Source organism: Stigmatopora argus, chromosome 19 (genome assembly GCF_051989625.1).
Source record: "Stigmatopora argus isolate UIUO_Sarg chromosome 19, RoL_Sarg_1.0, whole genome shotgun sequence".
NCBI lineage: Eukaryota > Metazoa > Chordata > Actinopteri > Syngnathiformes > Syngnathidae > Stigmatopora > Stigmatopora argus.
Window position 1 is genome coordinate 4015134 of NC_135405.1, and position 22924 is coordinate 4038057.

General features: G+C 40.2%; 1 protein-coding gene across 1 annotated transcript; it reads left to right on the top strand.

Moving 5' to 3' along the window:
- The first annotated feature begins 115 nt into the window (after nucleotides 1-115).
- Nucleotides 116-22803, top strand: ptchd4 (patched domain containing 4). Its single transcript, XM_077587410.1, has 3 exons — nucleotides 116-1090; nucleotides 6453-6948; nucleotides 20689-22803. Exons 1-3 carry the CDS (start codon nucleotides 491-493, stop codon nucleotides 22350-22352), a joined length of 2760 nt encoding a protein of 919 aa, XP_077443536.1. The 5' UTR covers nucleotides 116-490; the 3' UTR covers nucleotides 22353-22803.
- Nucleotides 22804-22924: the final 121 nt, after the last annotated feature.

Genomic DNA, 22924 nt, shown 5'->3' on the forward strand with positions numbered 1-22924 from the left:
TGCAGATGTTAACACGTTGCCGCCACGGTTGCTTAAATAACCAGGCAGCACCTGGCAAATGCGTTGGGTTGCACCCATCTCTGCAACGTCAGGCGCTTTCAATCAAGTCCGTGAATCAGGCTCCACCGGCGACGGAACGCGTGGCGGCAGACAGGAGCCGCGCACATGCACGCATAGCACCGCCGCGACTCGTCAATGGTGTGCAGCAGATCCAGTAAAGTGGGCTTGCGCGGCTCCCCACCCCCCTCGCCTCCCCGCACACGGGCGCTATGGCTTGAAACGAGACAAGGGGGATCCTTTTGGAGAAAAGAAGAGGCGGATGAAGGATTGAATTAGGGACTGTCCGACTGTCCGTGTGACTCGTCGCGTCTCGCAGCAAATTGCTGCAATGCTGTCTTTCCAGGTGTGTGTATGTGCGCGCGCGCATGTGTGCATGGCGTTATTTCTCTTACGAATTGGACCAAGCTGGGAAACGGGAGTCTGATGTCACATGTGCTTCATCGGAGGAGACGGGGCATCTGCGAGCTGGATTTTTTGGAGGATGCTGCGGCAAGTGATACACAGAGGGCTCAAGGCTTCCTTCTACTGGTTAGGCTTGTTTGTTAGCAGACACCCCGTTTTCTTTCTCACCGTGCCCGCAGTTCTCACCATTATTTTCGGATCTACGGTGCTGAGCCGATTCAAGCCCGAGACGGACCTCGAGTTGCTGGTGGCCCCGACGCACAGTCTGGCAAAGATTGAACGAAGTCTGGCCAACAGCCTCTTTCACATCGACCAGTCCAAGCATAAATTGTACTCGGATTTGCACACGCCGGGCAGATATGGCAGGCTGATCCTGCTGGCCAAGTCCGGGGGGAACATCCTAGAGGTGGCCGATCAGGTGGTGCAAGTTCACAAGCAGGTGTTGGATTTGCGGGTCAATTACAAAGGATTCAACTACACGTTCGCGCACCTCTGCGTGTTGAGCCACAGGGACAAGCGCTGCCTCCTGGATGATATCATCACCATCTTCGAAGACATCAGACAGGCGGTGCTTTCCAACAGTACTTTCCACAAGGTGCCCGTCAGCTACCCCAACACGACGTTAAAGGTGAGCTTGTGCCCTGCATTTAGAACCAGGCCTGCCCTCGACCAATAGTACCCCCTCCCTCCCATCCAAAATATACTAGAGAGTCTCTGCGATGGTGCAAAATGCGAAGCGACGCGTGGTGCCACGATTTCTGAATGAATGCAGCATTTGCACTGTGCGTTGCTAAATGCAATGTGCCGTGGAAGAATATGAGGGAAGCCTTTCCATAACATGTGCAATTGCTTTGCTTGGTTTAACCCTCCCATGTGTTGGTGCAGGTGAATTGATTGGCTCCAATGGGTGTACAGCTCTGCACACACGCATACACATAGGGATATCCCCTTTCTTTTTTTTATGTAGTGGATCCCTCTTGCCATCTCCTGGCAACACATGCTGCATTACATGACTGCAACGGAGTCAGAATTAATTTTTCATCTTTTTGAAATCCTATTGCAAAGATCCAATAATGCAATGCAGGCTGCCGTAAACCTTTTGGATTCATTTTCTGAATAAAAGACACAGTGATGTCTGCTATATTTAATTGCCTTTTGTTCAGTCGTTTTCTATCATATTAACTTTAATCCTCTCGAAGCAGGTGTTGCCGATTTGGAGCAACTAAATGATAATCACATTCCATGTATATAATGACTCCATGGGATAATTTCCTCCAAATATCGGAGTTTCCGTGACTACATTTTTCTTTGAGCCTCAGAGGGTTAATTGCCCTTCACTGCACTTTTGTCGTGAGCTATGAATGGAACAATGCTATTCTGCAGCATCTTTTGACTTACGCAGACAAGGGTTAAGAAGCTTAAAAAAATAATGGATTAATGAAAAGCCAATTATCATTCATCTTCCATACTGTCCATCCTTGACATCCTTGAAAGGGTTGCTGGAGCCTAACACAGACCCTAGAGTGGTCTCCAGTCAGTCGTAGGGCACTCAGACCGACAAACAACCATCCACAATCCCAATCATACCGCCACTAGCGGAAATCGAGCCTGCGCTTGCCCACACTGAAGACAGTCGAGTGAACCTCTACACCACGAGGTGGCCAGCTAATTATCAAATTAATTCTAAGCTATTTCAATAATTGAGTTATCATTTAGAGCCATTTATATAGTGAAATTGTTCTGAAAACAATTGCACTCGTTTTAGCACATAAGTCTTCTGATTATTACTTTTAATATTCTTTATTCTATATAACGTTTTTTGTGTGCTCTTTCATTTGTTATTAATTTATATTACTATGTTTATATGTGCTGTGGTGGGGGTTTAGGGGTTATTTTCCCACATGGGGAACAAATAAAGAATGTTCTGTTCTGCTGTATTCAATTGAATTCAATTCAGTTCAATTCATTCTTCTAATCAGTGATCTGATTGTCCATATGGCAACGCTGTTGCTGACTGGTTAGCACATTTCTCATTTCTCTGAGATCAAGGGTCTATCCCAGCTGACTTTCAGGCACCAGGCGTGGGTACACGGTCGATTGGTCGCCGATCTTTTGGTCGCCGGTCTTTTGGTCGCCCGGAAGGTTATTGATAAATACCATTTAAATCGTTAGTCAAATTCCCTAAATACAAACTGCAAATTACTATTTAGTCATACTTAATGCCCTATTAATTATTAGGCTAAAGAAAAGCTCCAAATTTCCCGGACTTTTATTGTTTTTTGTTGGAGAACTTGTTAAGACCCTGACTGACGTACCTTCCTAAGGGGACAACTCATGTACATACAAATTCTTATACACTCAGTGAAACTGCTCATGGCCATTGTTGGCTTTTATTGATGCGTAGACCGTGTTGTTTTACTTTGTTTTGTCGCCGGTCTTTTGGTCGCCCGTTGTCGCGGTCCGGGCGACCAAAAGACCGGCGACCAATCGACCGCACACGCCAGGCGTGGCACACCCAGGAATTGGTGGCTAGTCAAAAGCAGGTTACAAGGAGATGGACAACCTTTCACGCTCACACTCATAACTAGGGGCAACTTAGAGTGTCCAATCAGCCTACCATGCATGTGTTTGGCATTTGGGAGGAAAACCCATGTAAGCCCAGGTAGAACATGCAAACCCCTCACACAAATGTCTGGACCTGGGATCAAACCCTCAACCCTACAGTTGGAAGGCTCACGTGCGAAACACTCAACCAATATATCAACAAAATGTATCAAAAACGAAAAGAAAACAAACACATGGTCATTGTTAAAAAAAGTCCACCTTACTGAGCAACATAAATTGTATATCATGATTCATCTTAAAATATTCCCAACTCTGCTAAAAAAAATTACAACCCAAAAAATGCATTATAATTTTATTGTTTCATGGTTTTATAAATCAATAGCAACCAACAGAATCAATCCTAACTTCATAGAGGCTTAATTAAATTTGATGAATTGAAACTAATTTTTAGAAAGATTTCACGCTGTTGTAATCGCTGAAATTTCTGTTAGGATTTTTTTTGCCTGGATTGCTAGCATTTTCAATCATTTGGCACGATTGTTTTTTCCCATAGCATGAGAAGGCTAAGGCAGCCCAGTGACTGAGGGGTTAGTGCATCGGCCTCACAGTTCTGGGATCCTGGGTTCAAATCCAGGTTGGTGCACCTGTGTGGTGTTTGCATGTTCTCCCGGGCCTGCGTGGGTTTTCTCTGGGTACTCTAGTCTTCTCCCCCATTCCAACGATATGCATGGTCAAGGTAGGCTGGTTGGACACTCTAAATTGCCCCTAGGTGAGTGTAAGCGTGAATGGTTGTCTCTCTCCTTGTGCCCTGTGATCGGCTGGCAACCGATTCAGGATGTTCCCTGCCTCGTGCTTGAAAGGCAGCTGGGTTAGGCTCCAGCACCCCTTTCAACCCTTGTGAGGACAAAGAGGTCCAGAAAGTGAATTTCTCAAGATGAATAAAGTTTAATCTGAAAATCTAAAATGAATGTAAAAGCGAGGCGGCCCGTTGTAGCGAGTGATTAGCGCGTCGGCCTCAACTCTCGGGTTCTGGGTTCAAATCCAGGTCACGTCCACCTGTGTGGAGTTTGCATGTTCTCCCCCGCGTGGGTTTCTTCCGGGTACTCTGGTTTCCTCCCACATTCCAAAAAACATGCATGGTAGACGTATTGGAAACTCTAAATTGTCCCTAGGTATGGGTGTGAGTGCGTATGGTTGTCCATCTTCTTGTCCCCTGCGATTGGCTGGCCATCGATTCAGGGTGTCCCCCGCCTCTGCGCCAGAGTCAGCTGTGATAGGCTCCAGCACCCCCTGCGACCTTAATGAGGATGAATCGCTTCAGTAAATGAGATGAGATGAGAATGTAAAAGCTTTCACGTCATTAGTTAAACGAGGGTATTGCCCTACCCTCATTGGCCTGAAGCAGGCAAACAGCAAGATATGCTTGGCATGGCATGCACTTAATGCGTGATCACACAGCAGTGAGAGAGGTGACACAATGCATTGCGTTAACAGTTCCGTATTTGTGCCAGTAAATGGGATTGGCGCATTATTTGTTTGTACTCGCTGATGCCGATGCCAGCATTTTAGTGCTGCACCATAGATGCTTCTGATACTAATATCAGTAGCATAAAAACAAAAAATAATAATGTGTAAGAATCACATCCAAGGATGCGCCTCTTTTGACATTTGCAAATCTAAGCAGGTTGCTGAAACGCTAAATGTTATAGACATAAACAATTTGTTTTCAATTCAAAGTTCCATTAACCTAGATTAAATATCACAAAATATTTAAAAATTGCCCTTTTGGAAAATACTCTGCCAAAGATGTCAGAAATCTACAATAGCTGATTTCTTTACCTTTATGATCAACATCGAATTGAGGAATCCCCCACCATTTCTGACCCATTTTAATAACAATAATTATTAGAATTATTATTGTCAATATTCTACATATTGACATATAATTATTAAAATGGGTTAAAATCTTTATGTCATACCCTTATTGTATACAATAGGAATATGATATAAAGATTTAAATTTAATAAAACACAATAAGTACAGAAAATGAATGATTGAATTAGCTTTTTAATGTCTTTGCATTGTGCAGCAAATACGTACATAGCTGTGGACTGAAATTATGTCAAGGTGTGACGATAGTGAAGGCAGCAACTCGATTAATTTTAAACAAAATATCAACTTAACCTGCAATCCAACAACATGGTTGATGTTTTGTATCTGAGTTTTGTACAAAAATTGTCAAGATTTGGTTTGGCTGCTTGGTGCAATATAAACATTTTAACGTCTTCTTTGTCTGCATTACTCTGGAACCTGAGCTATATAGAAAGAGAATTGCAATCTTGCCGCTGGGTGGTCACATGGTTAATGGGGGCCTGAACAGTTTTAAACACAAGCAATCATGTAATGTATTTCTGTGGGAATTACTGCGGTGGTTGCAACATTTCATGGTAAAAAATGATAAAATCATATATTCAAGGACTTCCTGGATTAGCATTGCATCATAACATACGTATTTGTAAATGTTAGTGAAGTGATAAACTGAAAACTATAAAATTTGTTACAGAGAGGGGAACGTTACCCCCACATTTTGGAAGAAAGGAATTAGCATTAGCATGGAAAACCAACATTTAAATTGAAATGAGGCGGCCCGGTGGTGCGAGTGGTTATATCACGTCGGCCTCACAGCTCTGGGGTCTTGCGTTCAACTCCAGGTCAGTCCACCTGTGTGGAGTTTGCATGTTCTCTCCGGGCCTGCGTGGGTTTCCTTCGGGTACTCCGCCACATTCCAAAAACATGCATGGTATGCTGATTGGACACTCTAAATTGCCCCTAATTCTGATTGGTTAAATTGATTTAACATCACTTATGCTTCGCTACAGGGCTTATGGCTATCAAGACCTCCAGGTAGATTTCTGACCTTGGCAACAACAACAAAAAATGGCTGAAATGTGATTGGTTAAATGTTTAAATATGAAAACACAATCTGGAAGCAGCACAGCCAAGGGAATAGCAATGAAAGGAAGTTGACAGATAATTCTGAATTATTTAATAATTATTCATAGAAATAATTAAATTAACATCAGTCTATGATTCAGATATTTTTTAGGCCAACAAAGAAGGCCTAGCAGGCCCTGATGACCAACCACTGGAATTGATACATAAGATGTGCGGCGCTTGTAACCCACATTTGCAAAATTTGAATTTTGAAACATGTTCTCATTCATGTATTATTTTCAAGCACCTTGTTGAACTCTACCTTCGATGGAGTAAAATTTGTAATGCGTCCAAGCAATTGCTTGGTTGTCTGATAAAATGGTTTTACATTTCATTACTCTGAGCAAAATATATTAAAGTCTGCAACCAAACTAAAGAGAATCAATTCTTTGTTGAATGCTTACTCTCATGTCCTTTTAAACTTCTTACAGGATGGTCGCGTCTCGTTCATCGGTCATCAGCTGGGAGGCGTATCATTCTCACCAAACAGTCGGGACCAGCAGGTTAAGTTCGCCCGTGCCGTCCAGATCACCTACTACCTCCGCAACAACGGACCTGTGGTACAGGATGCCATTGCAGAGCGCTGGGAAAATGAATTCTGCGCACTGGTCAGTCGGATATCTACTGTCGAAGCTCCTCATGGACCGGACCAGCTCCACATCCACTCCCTCACCTCCTTTAGCTTGTGGCAAGACTTCAATCAGACAGGAGTGCTAGCCAAGGGGGAAGTGCTGGTTAGCCTGGTGCTGGTGCTTCTAGCTGCCACCATTTCCAGCTCCATGCGGGACTGTTTGAGAGGGAAACCCTTCCTGGGCCTCCTAGGAGTGTTGACCATCTGCATTGCCAACGTGACAGCCGCAGGAATCTTTTTCATATCAGATGGGAAATTCAATTCAACACTCTTGGGTATTCCATTCTTTGCTATGGGTGAGTATGGGAGTGTTTTTAGTCTTATCGCACGTGTCAAACCGATTCCGCCGAGGGCCGCAGTGGGTCCTGGTCTTTGTTCCAACCGATCCAGTGCCGACATTTTAACCAATCAGGTGTCTTCTAAAATAAGTAGCACCTTACTTTAATTAACTGATTACACTTGCAAAAAGTATCCTCTTGTTGAGTTGGAATGAAAACCTGCACCCACTGCGGCCCTTTGAGGACCGGTTTGACACCCCTGTCTTATCGGATGTTGATGTAGGTTTGCTGCTTGAATCGATGATATGAAAGCATGTTTTTAACCAGTTCATACAGGAAATTCCCAGGTTACAGACCTGAAAGTCACTCAGCCCGCATATTTTCTTTTCGATTTCGCAAAGCCACCGATTGTCTAATGAAAATCTTATGGCTAGTGTCAGATTTCCTGAATCCCTTGGATTGTATTATTTCCCTAAAACTACTTTTGTTTTTGAAAATGTTGTTGGCCAAATATTTTATCATTTTAATGAAAACGATTATTTAGAACAAAACGCCATATCGGAAATAACAATCTTAATTGCTGTTTCACTTTTTGATCAATGTCAGTTTTTTGTGCTTAGCCAACTCGTATCGATATATTCTGACAGGACCAATATTGGTAGGGATGTGGGATGGAATTACGGATAGTATTGTGAGAGTCACAATATCATGTTAATATAATACGTGGCATTTTCTTGATATCGTCGTTTTCTTTCTTTTTTTTCATTCATCTTCCATACCGCCTATCCACACAAGGTTTACTGGAACCTATCCCCGCCAACCACAGGCAACAGGCGTGGGACATCCTAAATTAGTTGCCAGCCAATTGCAAGGCACAATGAAACGGACAACCACTCATGCTCCAAACCCAGACTGCCTGCACCAAAGTCAGGCAGAAAAACCACTGCGTCATCAGGTGGCATGTTGTTTTCTTATACCGATATAAAAATTATTGGCTTCAGGGTGTACCTCGCCTACTGCTCATTTGATCTGGCATAGGCTTCAGCACACCCATGCTCCTTGTGAACAAAAGGAAATGGAAAATGAATGAATGAAAAAGATGGAAACATTGGTTCTTCAGGGAACGAAATACACAGTCCATATGAAGTGAAGATGGGTTTTTTTTCTCCACCACCAAAACCTCCGAGATAATGCACAAAGACTACTAAATCTGATGGATAAGGACTCTGGTAGCGAAGTGTTTCAGTTCTCGTGTGTGCCTCTCCGCACCAGCTGGTACAATGTTTTGCGATACTGTGAGCTTTCTGACATTATCTCAATATCATACCTTAAGATCAAAACTGTGGTGATGTTAAACCATCGGATTCCTATTTTGGTACATCCATAATTATTGAAGCTAGCCTATCGAATCCAAGACAATTGAAACTATGCTATTTGCACATTCTTAGGGAGTCAAAGCCCTCAGAGCAACTGCTAATAGTTTTCTTATCATTAGAGAAACCATTCATGATGTACAGTGGTACCTTGAGATACGAGCTTAATGTGTTCCGGGACTGAGCTCGTATGTCGTTTTTCTCGTAACTCAAAGGAACGTTTCCCATATTAATGAACTAAAAAATAATAATTTGTTCCAACCCTCTGAAAAAACAGGATATTGGATTGGAAAAACATTTGTATTTGTTCTAATTTGTTATCTATTAACAAAGTAACAAATAACTAGTGGTTTAATAGTACTAAAATGTGTTTAATAGTACTAAAATTAGACGGATTTCGCAGAGGGGAGAGAGACAAAGAAGGGTTGGGGGCGTACTTTTTGCACGGCAACGTGCTCGAAACATAACAAACAAATTTAAATGAACTTGGATTACGATGCAGACACACTAAAAAATAAGTTTAATCTAACCTTACACTAAACTTAATTCCAATTTTGTTTTAAATTTTGATGCCTTTCTTCTCCCGGGTTGGTTCCATTTGCCCCGCCTCCACCCTAACTTACAGATACAACCTATGGAGGGTTGTTTGCTTTTGTCTTCCCTTCAAAATATTCCCAAAATGATGCACACAAATGTCCTCACAATAGGATAACGCACAACCACTTGCCAACGAGAAGTAGTATATACTCTCGTAACTCTCGTATTAGCGACTAAGGGGGAAAAAACACTGAAAAGATGCAACGCTCCGCCCATTGCTTGTAGAGACATTACACGAGGGAGTTGTGACCAGAAAGACAGTGCCCATGATGTTCTTATGAGCAGCCTCTCGCGTCCGCTGTCTGCTCGTATATCAAAGTTTGTCTCGTATCTCAAGATAAATATTTGCTCGAAATTTTACTCGTATCTCAAATTGCTCGTATGTCGGGGCACTTGTATCTCGAGGTACCACTGTACGTATATTTTTGATTCGCCATACATAGAAAGAATATTGATGCCATCTCTCCTATATAGTTGAAGTTTAGCTTGCATTCATTCCTCAGTTATTTTTTTTTTTACATCGCACTTTTTGAGGGTGGCTCACATACATGAAATTTAAGTAAAATGTAGAAACAAGAGGCTAAATGAATTTCTCGCACAAAGTTATATAGTTAATGTATTGGACATAAACAATAAATATATAGGAGCTGCAATAAAACTGATGTGTAAAGGAGTGAAGAGGCAACACAAGGGGATATGGGCAAAGAGATGGAGGGGGCTTGATTAGGGCTATAATTTTATGTGACAGGACCTTAGAGACAGCAGATGTCCAACCTCCTCCCTGGAGGTCCTGACTGACACGCACTCCTCCTATCACTGTATCAACGTCACATCAGGGTTACCAAGTGAAATGGATACTGACTTTTCACTTGAGGGGCCCATCTACTAATGTGGCACCCCATGTTGAGACTTCCCTACATATATTTCCCTATTTTAATAGTTATGAGAAATCCCACCTAGGGCCAGCTATTAATAACAGCTTGGAAGTGGCCTAGTTTACTGAAATCAGTTTCTAGATTTGTTTTAATGAGTTAGCCTGCAGACACAGCAATATGTTGACTGGGAAGAGATTTTTTAATTATTAATATAAATGAATTATAAAGCATATGAATCACATTTTAAAGTTTTCCTGAGAGATGATGAATGGATCTATGACTTCCTGGCTTTGTTGTTACCTACAAGATTGGGTTGTTTATGAATTGTTTAACTATATCAGGGTTGTCCAAACGATTCCACAAAGGACTGGAATGAGTGGTCCCACTGATCCACCACGGACAGTTTAACCATAGACGTTTCTTCTGAAACAAGTTGCAGCTGACTGCAAATGACTGGTTACACTTTTAAGACACCAGATTGGGGAAATTAAAAGGAAAACTGCACCCACTGGAGGACTGATTTGAACTCCCATGGTCTATATGCATGGGAATTACTGCCAATCAGTCTGTGCATTTCTGCACATCTAACCTTAAGTGCTCTCTAGCCCACCTATGTTAGAAGATATATGGTAAAATGAAAATGGATGGTTAAAGTTCACACAGAAATGTATACAGGCCTTTAAAATTCTTTTGATGGACCAAGAAATTTAACCAAGCTGCACTCAAAGTTAGGTGTATGATTTTACAGGAATATTATTTGAAAGATGACAGAAGGAAGGTGTATTTTATTGAAATTCATACTGTAACTGTAATTTTAATTTGTACGTGTGTGGGGCTTATATGCGCTTAAATTAGACTTGACATGCACAAAACTTCAAGGTTACAAAGACGAAACGCCATAATGCAAGACAAATCGGTCATTTATTTCAAAATAGAGAATAAATAAACAGATAAAACGCGAAAGATAATTTATGTTGACGTCTATGAATGAAATTCAAGAAAAATATATATATCTTGCATAAAATGTGAAAAAAACTCACTTGTGACTGCCATTGCTCGCTCAGGGCACCGCCATCTCACCTAGGGATGACAAACTAGACCGCTACGGATACACTTCCTGGTTGTACTGCTCACGGGACTTACTTTTTGAAATTGTCGATGTGCAGGCAACACCCTTTAGGAATGTCCAATCCAACAGATGATCCTTTCGATTCATATAGTATCTCAGAAATACCATGTGTGATGATTTTTCTTACATTTTTCCCCTCAAAGTAACCCATTTGTACTCCCTATTAAAACCATGAATATGAAGGTGAAAATTGTGAATCAGGGGGCGTCTTAGATGAGAGAAATTGTCAAATTCAACGATTTTAAGGCAACTTTAAGGATACGGCTTATACGCGGAGGCGGCTAATATGCGAGAAAATACGGCATATGCCAAACGACCTTCTCTGTCCGTGCCACACATGGAACTCAATACCGATTAACATTCGTGAACTCTCGTCTCTGAACCTCTTTGCCAATCATCTTAAAGCCTGGCTATTACACAAACAAAATTGCGATCACAATGCTGTCTAAAACTGTGCTATTTTATGACTGTCTGATCATGGATATTGTCACTGTGGTAGGCATCAACGTTTAATGCAATGAACTCAATAGTACCGTATTTTCACGACTATAAGGCGCACATAAGTCTGAAATTTTCTCCAAAATAGACAGGGCACCTTATAATCCAGTGCGCTTTATGTATGGACCAATACTAAAATTGTTATCACGATAAAATAAAATAAATCAGTCGATAGGACAACTATGGCACGCAGCCCCCGACTCTACTATTTTAGTTATACTAGTTTTAGACTCGCATATTGAGTGCATGCTGGTTTTGTGTGATCTGTACTGTTACGGATGGGGCAGCTGGAACCTATCCCAGCCCACTATTGACAGGGGACAGAGACACCCTGAACTGGTTGCCAGGCAGTCGCAGGTTACGTGACACAAACAACCATTCATGGTCATTTTAACACCTACGAACAATTTGGAGTGTTCAGTTAAATTCTGTAAACATGCATGTTTTGGGAATATGGGAAGAAAGCGAAGTATCCGGAGTAAACACATACAGGCATGAGAAGATTATGCAAACACCAGATTTGAAGGCCACAGCCCTGGATTGAACCGTTAATTCTCCAAATTTGACGTGACATGCATACCAACCACCCAGCACTTTGTGCTTGAACAGAAAAATAAAAGATATGGCTGTCTCATATCCTCTTTTATCGGATTAACATCACAAGAAAATATTGACAGACAGCATATTTAAATAGTTTATTCTAAATATACATTTGTCATGAATTTGATTGGCAATGACTATTTCCAACCCTTTAAAATCCAACACTGTCATGTGTTATATTTAGCTCCATTCAAACCGTTTAAGATCAGCACTTCCGGCAGCCTGTCCCATTAAAAATAGATGATTCTAGCACACCTTTTTATTGATTCCCATGGGTGAATCTAATGTAGATTTCATCTTGATCTAGTACATTCACATAGAATCAGGCAAGACAATTACATGTGGGAGCATTAATTGAAAGTTGCTTAACACTCATTGTTTTAATGTGAACAAAAATTGCTTTTGGCACTTTTTCATGTCTACATTTTAAAGGTTGGTCTTCAATCTAATGCTAGTGCTTACAATTAGAACAGCCCTGGGATCAATCAGAGGGAAGTAAACCTTGGCTAAATATTTGTTTTTATATACTAAGTATACTACTGCATTGTTTGCATCTGAGTTGTTACTGACTAGTGTCCATGATTGTGGAATTATTTATTTAATATATATATATATATACATACACACATATATATATATATATATATATATATATATATATATATATATATATATATATATGTATGTATATATATATTAAATAAATAATTCCACAATCATGGAATTTATTTAATATATATATACATACACACACATATATATATATATATATATATATATATATATATATATATATATATATATATATGTGTATGTATATATATATATATATATTAAATAAATATATATTTATATATATATATATATAAATTTATTTAATATATATACATACACACATATATATATATATATATATATATATATATATATATATATATATATATATATATGTGTATGTATATATATATTAAATAAATAATTCCACAATCATGGACATATATATATATATATAAATATATATATATATATATATATATATATATATATATATATATATATATATATATATATATAAATAAAATATTACATATTTAAATAGGTGATGTGAGGCAGCTACTGAACAAGTAGGACTCATTCAGGTCTGAGACTAGGTTTTAATCAATTAACATTGAGTAATTCTGGGAACTTGTCAATCCAGGTATTGTGTGTGTTGGGCCAAATTTGGCAGACCCAAATTTATGGTTGCTGTAACCAGTGTGTAATTCCATCAGTTTGAAAGGTTCAATTATTCTGCTTTTAGTCCTTAGATCGTGCAGGTTTTTTCAGGAAAAATTCACTAGCCTGATGAAGACCTGACTGTACTATTGATGGCGTATTGCATAATCGAATTACTGGGACTTTCTCAACAATAGTAACAAATGAGAGGACATACAACCAGGAAAAAACAACACATATTAGATGTAAAAACAAAACATATGTATCTGTAGCGAGCTGCACAAGCAAATAAATTGTTGTGTTGATTTAAAGCCATTTTCAAGACGGACTATGCCAGAAATACGACAGGACAGTCTCGACTTTCAGCATTAGCTTCGATGGCGATAGAAAAGAAGGAAGGGAGAAAGAAAGGAGGATGGATATTGTGTACAGTTAAAAAGGATTTTTGGTGAGTAAAATATGGCTATATTCCTAAATAATATTTCAACTGTGGGCCCGGTTCTGATATCTGAAAAGCTCCAGTGTTTGTATTTAATCACTAAATGCTGCTAGGAAGTGGATTTTACCCCATTTTAGTGCAAATTTTGCCGTTTCGCCATTGACGTCCATCGCTGTCTTTTCCCGGGGAAATCACCTCCCTGGCCCGGTTGTAATGTCTGAAAAGCTCCAGTATTTGTATTTAATCAATAAATGCTATTTTCAGCTGGATTTTACCCCATTTTAGTGCAATTTTTGCCGTTTCGCCATTGACGTTCATCGCTGTATTTTCCCGGGGAAATCACCCCCCTGGCCCAGTTGTAATGTTTGAAAAGCTCCAGTATTTGTATTTAATCAATAAATACTGCTAGGAAGTGGATTTTACCCCATTTTAGTGCAATTTTTGCCATTTCGCGAATGGACGTATCGACGTTCATCGCTGTCTTTTTCCCGGGGAAATGATAGTTTGGGCCCGGTTCTGATGTCTAAAAAGCTCCAGTACTTGTATTTAATCAATAAATGCTGTTTTCAGCTGGATTTTACCCCATTTTAGTGCAATTTTTGCCGTTTCGCCATTGACGTTCATCGCTGTCTTTTCCCGGGAAAATCACCCCCCTGGCCCGGTTGTAATGTCTGAAAAGCTCCAGTATCTGTATTTAATTATTAAATGCTGCTAGGAAGTGGAATTTACCCCATTTTTGTGCATTGATTTATTGATTTTTTTATGTGTCGCAGCTGTAGAGGTTTTATAGGCATACAATAGTTTTTGAGGGTTGGATTGATTTGATGAAGGCGCTACGAGAAAATGCATGGACCCCCACTGTATTCCATACAAGATTTTGTTATCAATAGGCTGTTGGCATTTATATTTTCGAGCTTTAGACAGAGTTTTTTTTATTTATTTAAATTTGGCACATCTGTTAACATACTTTGATGACAATGTCATTGAAACATCTGGTAGGTTTCATGAAAGCATTTGAGTCAAACACAGACAAATCTGCTGATGTATTTTAATGAGTACCAGAAAACACTGCTTGTACGTCAAATGAAACTGGCCATCAAGTACGAGTGGAAGTGAAAATCAGTGGTGGAGTAGTCATTCTCCTAACTTGTGGGTTCAATTCCCTACCCTCAGTATCCTAGCGCAAGATCCTGAACCCCCACTTTGTTCCTGATGTTGTGTCCTTACTAGTTGAATGAGGATTTAGTGTCAAAGTTTTTTGAGTAGCTTGAAGTCTATACAAGTGCAAATTGCAAATTAACAAGTCATATCTGTGCGTGTGTTTGTAGGGTTTGGTGCAGCATGGAAATGTCACAATTCGTTTTATGATTTTCTCCGTGCGTGATAATGTTTCTACAACCCTGTAAACTGAGAAGAGAAATTTATTTTGAATGTTTTAAAAAAACTGAATATTGATGGTAAACTTGAATGTCAGCTACATGTAAGTGTAGCTAATATTTTGAAGTGGTGCATATTTTGCCATGAAAAGCCTACATAGGATGGAAACAACATAACAGAATTGTTGATTGAATGGATTGGATGCTTCTAACTTACTTATTCAGGATATATCATGAGCATTCTTTTTTTTAAATAATCCAATAAATTCATTCATTCATTCATTTTCTGAATTGCTTTATCTCACAAGGGTCGCAGCGGGGTGCTAGAGCCTATCCCAGCTGACTTCATGCTCAAGTCATACCTAGGGGCAATTTAGAGTGTCAAACTAGCCTACCATGCATGTTTTTGGAATGTGGGAGGAAACCAGAGTGCCCGGAGAAAACCCACGCAGGCCAGGGCAGAACATGTTAACGCCACACAGGTGGAGTAACCTGAATTCGATCCCAGAACTTCAGAACTGTGAGGCCGATGCGCTAACCACAAAGTCGCTGGACTGCTTCCCAAAAATTTTACTTAATATTTTGCACGTCTTTGACAATCTTGGTGTAGTAAAAAAAGTCCTACGGTGACTTATGCATGTGGGTGGTTGTGTATCTGTATAAAAGTGTGAGTGGGGGAGTGGGTGGCTATGTTATCTTATGACTGGGCAGCGCTGACTGTAGAGTGAAGATCAATACTGCTTGACATTATGAGGAGAACCCCCAGTGGTCTGTGTCAAACACGTGTGTAAATCTCATGCTAAAATGCACAATTCTGTATTTACAGGTACGTTAACAGATTGCATCGATTTTGTCACCTTTCAGTATTTGACATTTCACCCAAACGGATGTTTACCTGACAACAGACCCAGTATTAATATCCGAATGAAAATCACACTTCGGGTTTACATTGTGATATTGTAAAAGAACTAAAAAACATAAACATTATTAATTTAAAGTGTAATGTATCATTAAATTTATAATCTAAACTGGGAAGAGGAGTGGACAAATGCTTTTTTACGTTCTAATTCAACAAAGCCCGCGTTCTAAGTAAATTGACAGAAAACACCTAGGATGGGTGATGTGTATATATATATCAGTGGCGGGCGGTGCATTTTCTGGTAGCGCCTTCAACGTATCAATCCAACCCTCAAAAACTATTTTATGGCTATAAAACCTCTACTGCAGCTACAGCTGCGACACATAAAAAGTAATCAATAAATAAATGCACAAAAATGGGGTAAAATCCACTTCCTAGCAGCATTTAATGATTAAATACAAATACTGGAGCTTTTCAGACATTAAAACCAGGCCAGGGGGTGATTTCCCCGGGAAAAGACAGCGATGAATGTCAATGGCGTACGGGCAAACATTGCCCGAAAATGGGGTAAAATCCAGCCGAAAACAGCATTTATTGATTAAATACAAATACTGGAGCTTTTTAGACATCAGAACCGGGCCCGGAGTATCATTTCCCCGGTAAAAAGACAGCAATGAACGTCGATACGTCCATACGTGAAATGACAAAAAATGCACTAAAATTACGTAAAATCCACTTCCTAGCATCATTTATTGATTGAATACAAACACTGGAGCTTTTCAGATATCAGAACTTGGCCCACAATCGAATCATTATTTAGGAATATAGCCATATTTGTAATTTTACTCACCAAAAATCCTTTTTACACAATATCCATCCTCCTTTCTTTCTTCCTTCTTTCCTATCGCCATCGAAGCTAATGGTGAAAGTCGAGCCTGTCCTGTCATATTTCCGGCATAGTCCGTTTTGAAAATAGCATTAAATCAGAGGAGGCAATATACTATTTGCTTGTGGAGCTAAGTTAGCGCGCTGAAAGTGCCCCACACACCATTTTCCCGGCTGTAACAGGCTTGCTAGCTTCGGAGTTGACTGGAAAATAGCTTTGTGAGCAAACAGAATCAATTTGTTTTTGCTTCTGCTTCTGTCGGCCATGTGGGTGGAGTTTGCGATCTCTGGCTGCTTTGGCCCGTCTACTAGCCAATCATAGTTTGTGAAAGCAATGACATGACCCAGCCAGTAAAATGCTAACGCCTATGAAAAATCATTGTGGGGTTGCCAACTCGAAATCTGATTGGTTAAAAGCAACAGTCTAGTTAACTGCAGCAGAGCCCGCAAGAACTGATTGTGCAGGCTTTGAGGCAGATCTGATCTGGCAACAAATAATGGCTGAAATGTGATTGGTTAAATGCTCCAATATGAAAACACACATCTGGAAGCAGTGCAACCAGGGGGAAAAGCAATGAAAGGAAGCTAACAGACCATTTGGAATAATAAGTACGTATTGATGGACAAAATATAATGTGATTCAGATATTTCTTAGGCCAGCAGAAAAGGCCTTGAAGGCCCTGACGGCCCGCCACTGATATATATATATATATATATATATATATATATATATATATATATGTATATATGTATATATATATATATATATATATATATATATATACATATATATATATATATATATATATAATGTGTGTGTATATATATATGTGTGTATATATAGTTAACATATAGTTAATGCATAAATAGTGAAATGTATTCTAAAAGGTGGGTTAAATAATACTGAGAGGGTTCAAATAATATTCAATAGTCACCATAAAAACCTACATCGCGTTTATTCACTTATTGTGGGAGGTCTTGAAACATATTAATCTTGATAAATGAGGTAACTACAGCACCTTGAAAGGGAACTAGACTTAAAAATCTGACCCAAGAGAAGAAAGGCCTCATATTTGTGCAATATGGGGACCTACAACTAGATATTTTCCATAATCAAAAGTTGGTTCTTTGTGATAGAAGGCCAGAGGACTGGCATTTATAAAAAGTGTTCTCTGCCAGATATTGATTTATATTTGAAGATTGATTTCGCCCTTACATGCATTCGTCATCACTTTCACTTTCCTTGTGTGTTTTTTATTGAGTTTCGATCTTGTCTGCAATCCAACGTCCTCTTTACAATATTGTCTCTGCTGTCATTCCTGCAGCCATCCTGATTGGTAGACTGTCTGGTGGGTGGTAAGAGCTGACATGCTCTCTAACCAAATGATTGATGTGTTTTTGGGGTGTGAGAGCAACAAAGGTTTTCGTGAAGTGATTTATTTTAATGACTCGGTGGCATTTTGGTGTGGGCCAAAGGAGGACAGAAGGGCAAACGCAGCCAAGGCTTCCATTATTACAGTGACGTGATCTGGTTGTTGGATTATTGAACACAGTCACACACGTGCACACACCCACGCAAACTTTCACACAACCTCAGTTCTAGATAAAATAGCCTGTCGGACAGCCATTGACAAACTGCCCTCCTCCATTGAGCCCTCAACCTGCAAGTGAGAAAGGTTTGAAATACAATCGCTCACGTCTGTGCATCCTTTCATACTGAGCTATAGTTTCTTATCTTACACTCACTCTACAGCCAGCCCTGCTTCTAACCAATTGCGGCAGTGCCTTCCAACAGCACAGCTTGTCTCTTGTGGAAAAGGGTATGTGATTGGCCCTTGCAGCAGGTTCTGCAGGCAATTATGAATCAGTTCATCCATGTAAAGAAAAAAAAACAAGCAGCTGCATCATCAAATTGGTGAGGTTGAAAGGCGTATCAAAGTACATTCTATACCAGGGATGAGCAAACCGGTACTCGAGGGGCGCCGTGGGTGCAGGTTTTTGTTCCAACCGATCCAGCATAGAGAGTTTAACCAATGAGATTTCTACAGAAAACAAGAAGCACCTGATTGCAATCCACTGATTGCACTTGTAGGACACCAGATTGGTGAAAAGGTGCCCCCTATGGGTTGGAATGCAAACCCACACCCACTTTGTGGAATAGTTTGCCCACCCCTTCTCTATACCAAAAGATATGCATTGACAATTTACTGTATTTTTATGCTTTATGCTTTGGTTTGGCTTACTTTATTGTTGCCCCCGCTCACAGAAAAATTGGGCTGTTGGACTTCTACTAGACCCGGGCAATAATATGATAACGATAATTATCCTCAAATTTTTTTTTGTCAACAATAATAATAAATTTTTTATAAAATTCGATACATCTAAACTGCAATTACACTACCCGAACACCACAAATAACGGGGCGCTTAACGTCTTTAATGGTGAGTAAAGAGTTCAGGTTCACCTATGCATATAAATAATTCCTTGATTATGATTATCTTAATTATCAACAAATAAAATATTGTTTTCCCCTATATCACCTTTGAATGATCTTAGCCATCTGTTCATCAACCTGTTTTAAATAATAAAGTGTCCCATGAGGCAAAGGTTTGCCCATATGTGCTTTAAATAAAGCATAATGTTCTGTTTTAATGTGCTGTTGCTCTTAACTTCTCATCTCTGTATCCACCACATTTTACTTCAACTCCTCTTCTCAAGCGTGTCATCATCCACCCGTTCCGGTTTTGAGTCATTCAGCATTCATACATTCAGAGAATCTCCAATGAGCTCCAAATCAGATAAGCATCGAGTTGCAGCTTGCCGTCTATGCATTTTTTCCTTTCCTTATTTTACTTCAGCTTCTTCTCTTGGTTAAGTGAAGCCATATTTCTAGCACCAATGGCAGACATTTTTTTTAACAACCAGCTACACAATCTACTCTTTAACAGTAATACTTCAACATACGAGTGCCCCGACATACAAGCAATTTGAGATACGATAAAAATTTCGGGCACATATTTATCTTGAGATACGAGACACATTTTTATATAGGAGCATACAGCGGAGACGAGAGGCTGCTCTTAAGAACATCATTGGCACTGTCTTTCTGGTTGCAACTCCCTCGTGTAATGTCTCTACTGGGCGGAGCGTTGCATTTTTTCAGTGTTTTTTTTCCCCTTTTCGTCAGTGCGAATGGCGGAGCCTGTTCGTTAATACGAGAGGAGCATTCTACTTCTCGTTGACAAGTGATCGTGCGTTATTCTATTGTGAGGACATTTCTGTGCATCATTTTGGGACAATTTTGAAGGGAAGACAAAAGCAAACAACCCTCGATAGGTTACATCTGAAAGTCAGGGTGGAGGCGGGGCAAATAGAGCCGACCCGGCAGAAGAAAGGTATCAAAATGTAAAACAAAATTAGAATTAAGTTTAGTGTAAGGTTAGATTAAACTTATTTTTGAGGGTGTCTGCATCGTAATCCAAGTTAATTTCAATTTGTTATGTTACGAGCGCGTTGCCATGCAAAAAGTCTCCCCCCTGTCCCTCTCTCTCCCCTCCGCGAAATTCCTCTAATTTTAGTAATATTAAACGCATTTTAGTACTATTAAACCACTAGTTATTTGTTACTTTGTTAATAGATGGCGAATTAGAACAAATAAAAATGTTTGTCCAATCCAATATTCTATTTTGGGTGCTTTTTCAGATATGGGAAACATTCATTTGAGTTACGAGTAAATCGACATACGAGCTCAGTCCCGGAACTAATTAAGCTCGTTTCTCGAGGTACCACTGTACGTATATTTGTAGATGCACAGAAGATACAAATGTATATGCAGGTAAATTACAAACTGTGCAGTTAAAAATGTGAAGTATACTTTATGATTCACTGGTCTCTCTTTATTGTGTTTTATAGGCCATGGAACCAAGGGCGTCTTTGAACTGCTGGCAGGCTGGAGGAGAACAAGGGAAAACTTGCCTTTTAAGGAGCGTGTGGCTGATGCATTTGCTGATGTGATGGTGTGCTACACAATGACCAGCTCACTCTACATCATTACATTTGGCATGGGAGCAAGCCCTTTTACCAATATTGAGTCTGTGAAGATTTTCTGCCAGAGCATGTGTGTTGCCATCCTGGTCAACTACTTCTATGTTTTCTCATTCTACGGCTCCTGCTTGGTATTCGCCGGACAACTGGAGCAGAACCGCTATCACAGCGTTTTCTGTTGTAAAATCCCCTCAGTGGAGTACTTGGAACGGCAGCCCACTTGGTTTAAAACCATGATGAGTGATGGCCATGACCTTTCTACGCACCATGACAGTGTCCCTTACCAGAACCACTTTATTCAGCACTTCTTGCGTGAGCACTACACGGAGTGGATTACCAATACCTATGTCAAACCCTTTGTGGTTATTCTCTATCTCATCTATGCTTCTTTCTCTTTCATGGGATGTTTACAAATTAGCGACGGTTCAAACATTGTGAACTTGCTGGCGAGTAACTCTCCAAGTGTTTCATATGCGATGACTCAGCAGAAATACTTCAGCAACTACAGCCCTGTGATTGGGTTTTACATTTACGAGCCCATTGAGTATTGGAACTCCACAGTACAGGAGCACTTGAAAACCCTCGGTCACGGCTTCAACAAGATCTCTTGGATTGACAACTTTTTCCAATACCTGCGAGTGGTGAATGTGAGCGCATCGACTAAGAGTGAATTCATCAATATCCTCAAAGAGTCGTTTTTGCGCAGCCCTGAGTATCAGCAGTTCACGGAGGACATCATATTTTCAAAGAACCGTGACACCAATGAGTACGATATAATTGCCTCACGCCTATACTTAGTGGCACGGACCACAGAAAAAAAGCGCGAGGAGGTGGTTGAGCTTCTAGAGAAGCTTCGCCCATTGATGCTAATTGACAGCATCAAATTCATTGCCTTCAATCCCACTTTTGTGTTCATGGACCGCTACAGTTCCTCTGTCATCTCTCCAATCCTGACCTCAGGCTTTAGCGTACTCACGATCCTTATCCTTACATTCTTCCTTGTCATTAACCCCTTGGGGAACTTCTGGCTCATTCTCACAGTTACATCAGTGGAGCTAGGCGTCTTAGGTTTGATGACACTTTGGAATGTCGGTATGGACAGCATTTCAATTCTGTGCCTTATTTATACCCTGAACTTTGCCATGGATCACTGTGCACCGCACTTATATACTTTTGTGCTGGCCACTGAGCACACAAGGACACAGTGCATCAAGTTGGCACTCGAGGAGCATGGTGCGGCCATCCTGCAGAACACATCTTGCTTTGTGATTGGGATCATACCTTTAGTGTTTGTGCCTTCCAATCTGACCTACACACTGTTCAAGTGCTCGCTCCTCACAGCCAGCTGCACCGTGCTTCACTGCTTCGTCATCCTGCCCGTCTTCCTCACCTTCTTCCCACCGTCTAAGAAGAGACACAAGAAAAAGAAACGGGCTAAGCGGAAAGAAAGGGAGCGGGAGAGGGAAAGAGAAAGGGAAGAGATTGAATGCATAGACGTTAGAGAGAATCCGGATCATGTGACAAATGTTTGATTGCTTTGTCCTTTTCGCTGTTAATGTCATGAAACAACTCTTCAGATGCAGTGCGATGAGAATATCCGTCACCTGTTTTAATGTGTGCACTGCTTGCTTCTGGCCAATAGCAGCTAAGGCGTCCTTAGTATAGCGCAGTTTTATTGGACAACCTTTCAGTACATATGTACTGTCAGTGTCTTTCATTGGTACAAACCACAACATACTCATACTTCTACTATTAGGTACAGTATATGTGAAACTAGGTTATGAGAGGTGTACACAAATTATGAATATATATATAGTAGATTACTCTATTGAAATATTTGTAAGTCCAATTTTATCTCCAACAGCCCTTATTGACAAATGTAGGGTGGTGGAAAGCAGTCTGTACAGCCAAGAAAGTGCAAACAGGCTGGTGGAAATGTAATCATTAAGAAACTACCAATAAATCAGGGGCAGTTCATCTATATTTAAGATCTTGATCTCATTTTTCAGACCCATAAAGTGCACATTTGTTTCTCGGAAAATTTGATTAACCAATTAAATGCACTGAGTATTGACAGTGGTCTCCATATGCTAATTAGTCCCAG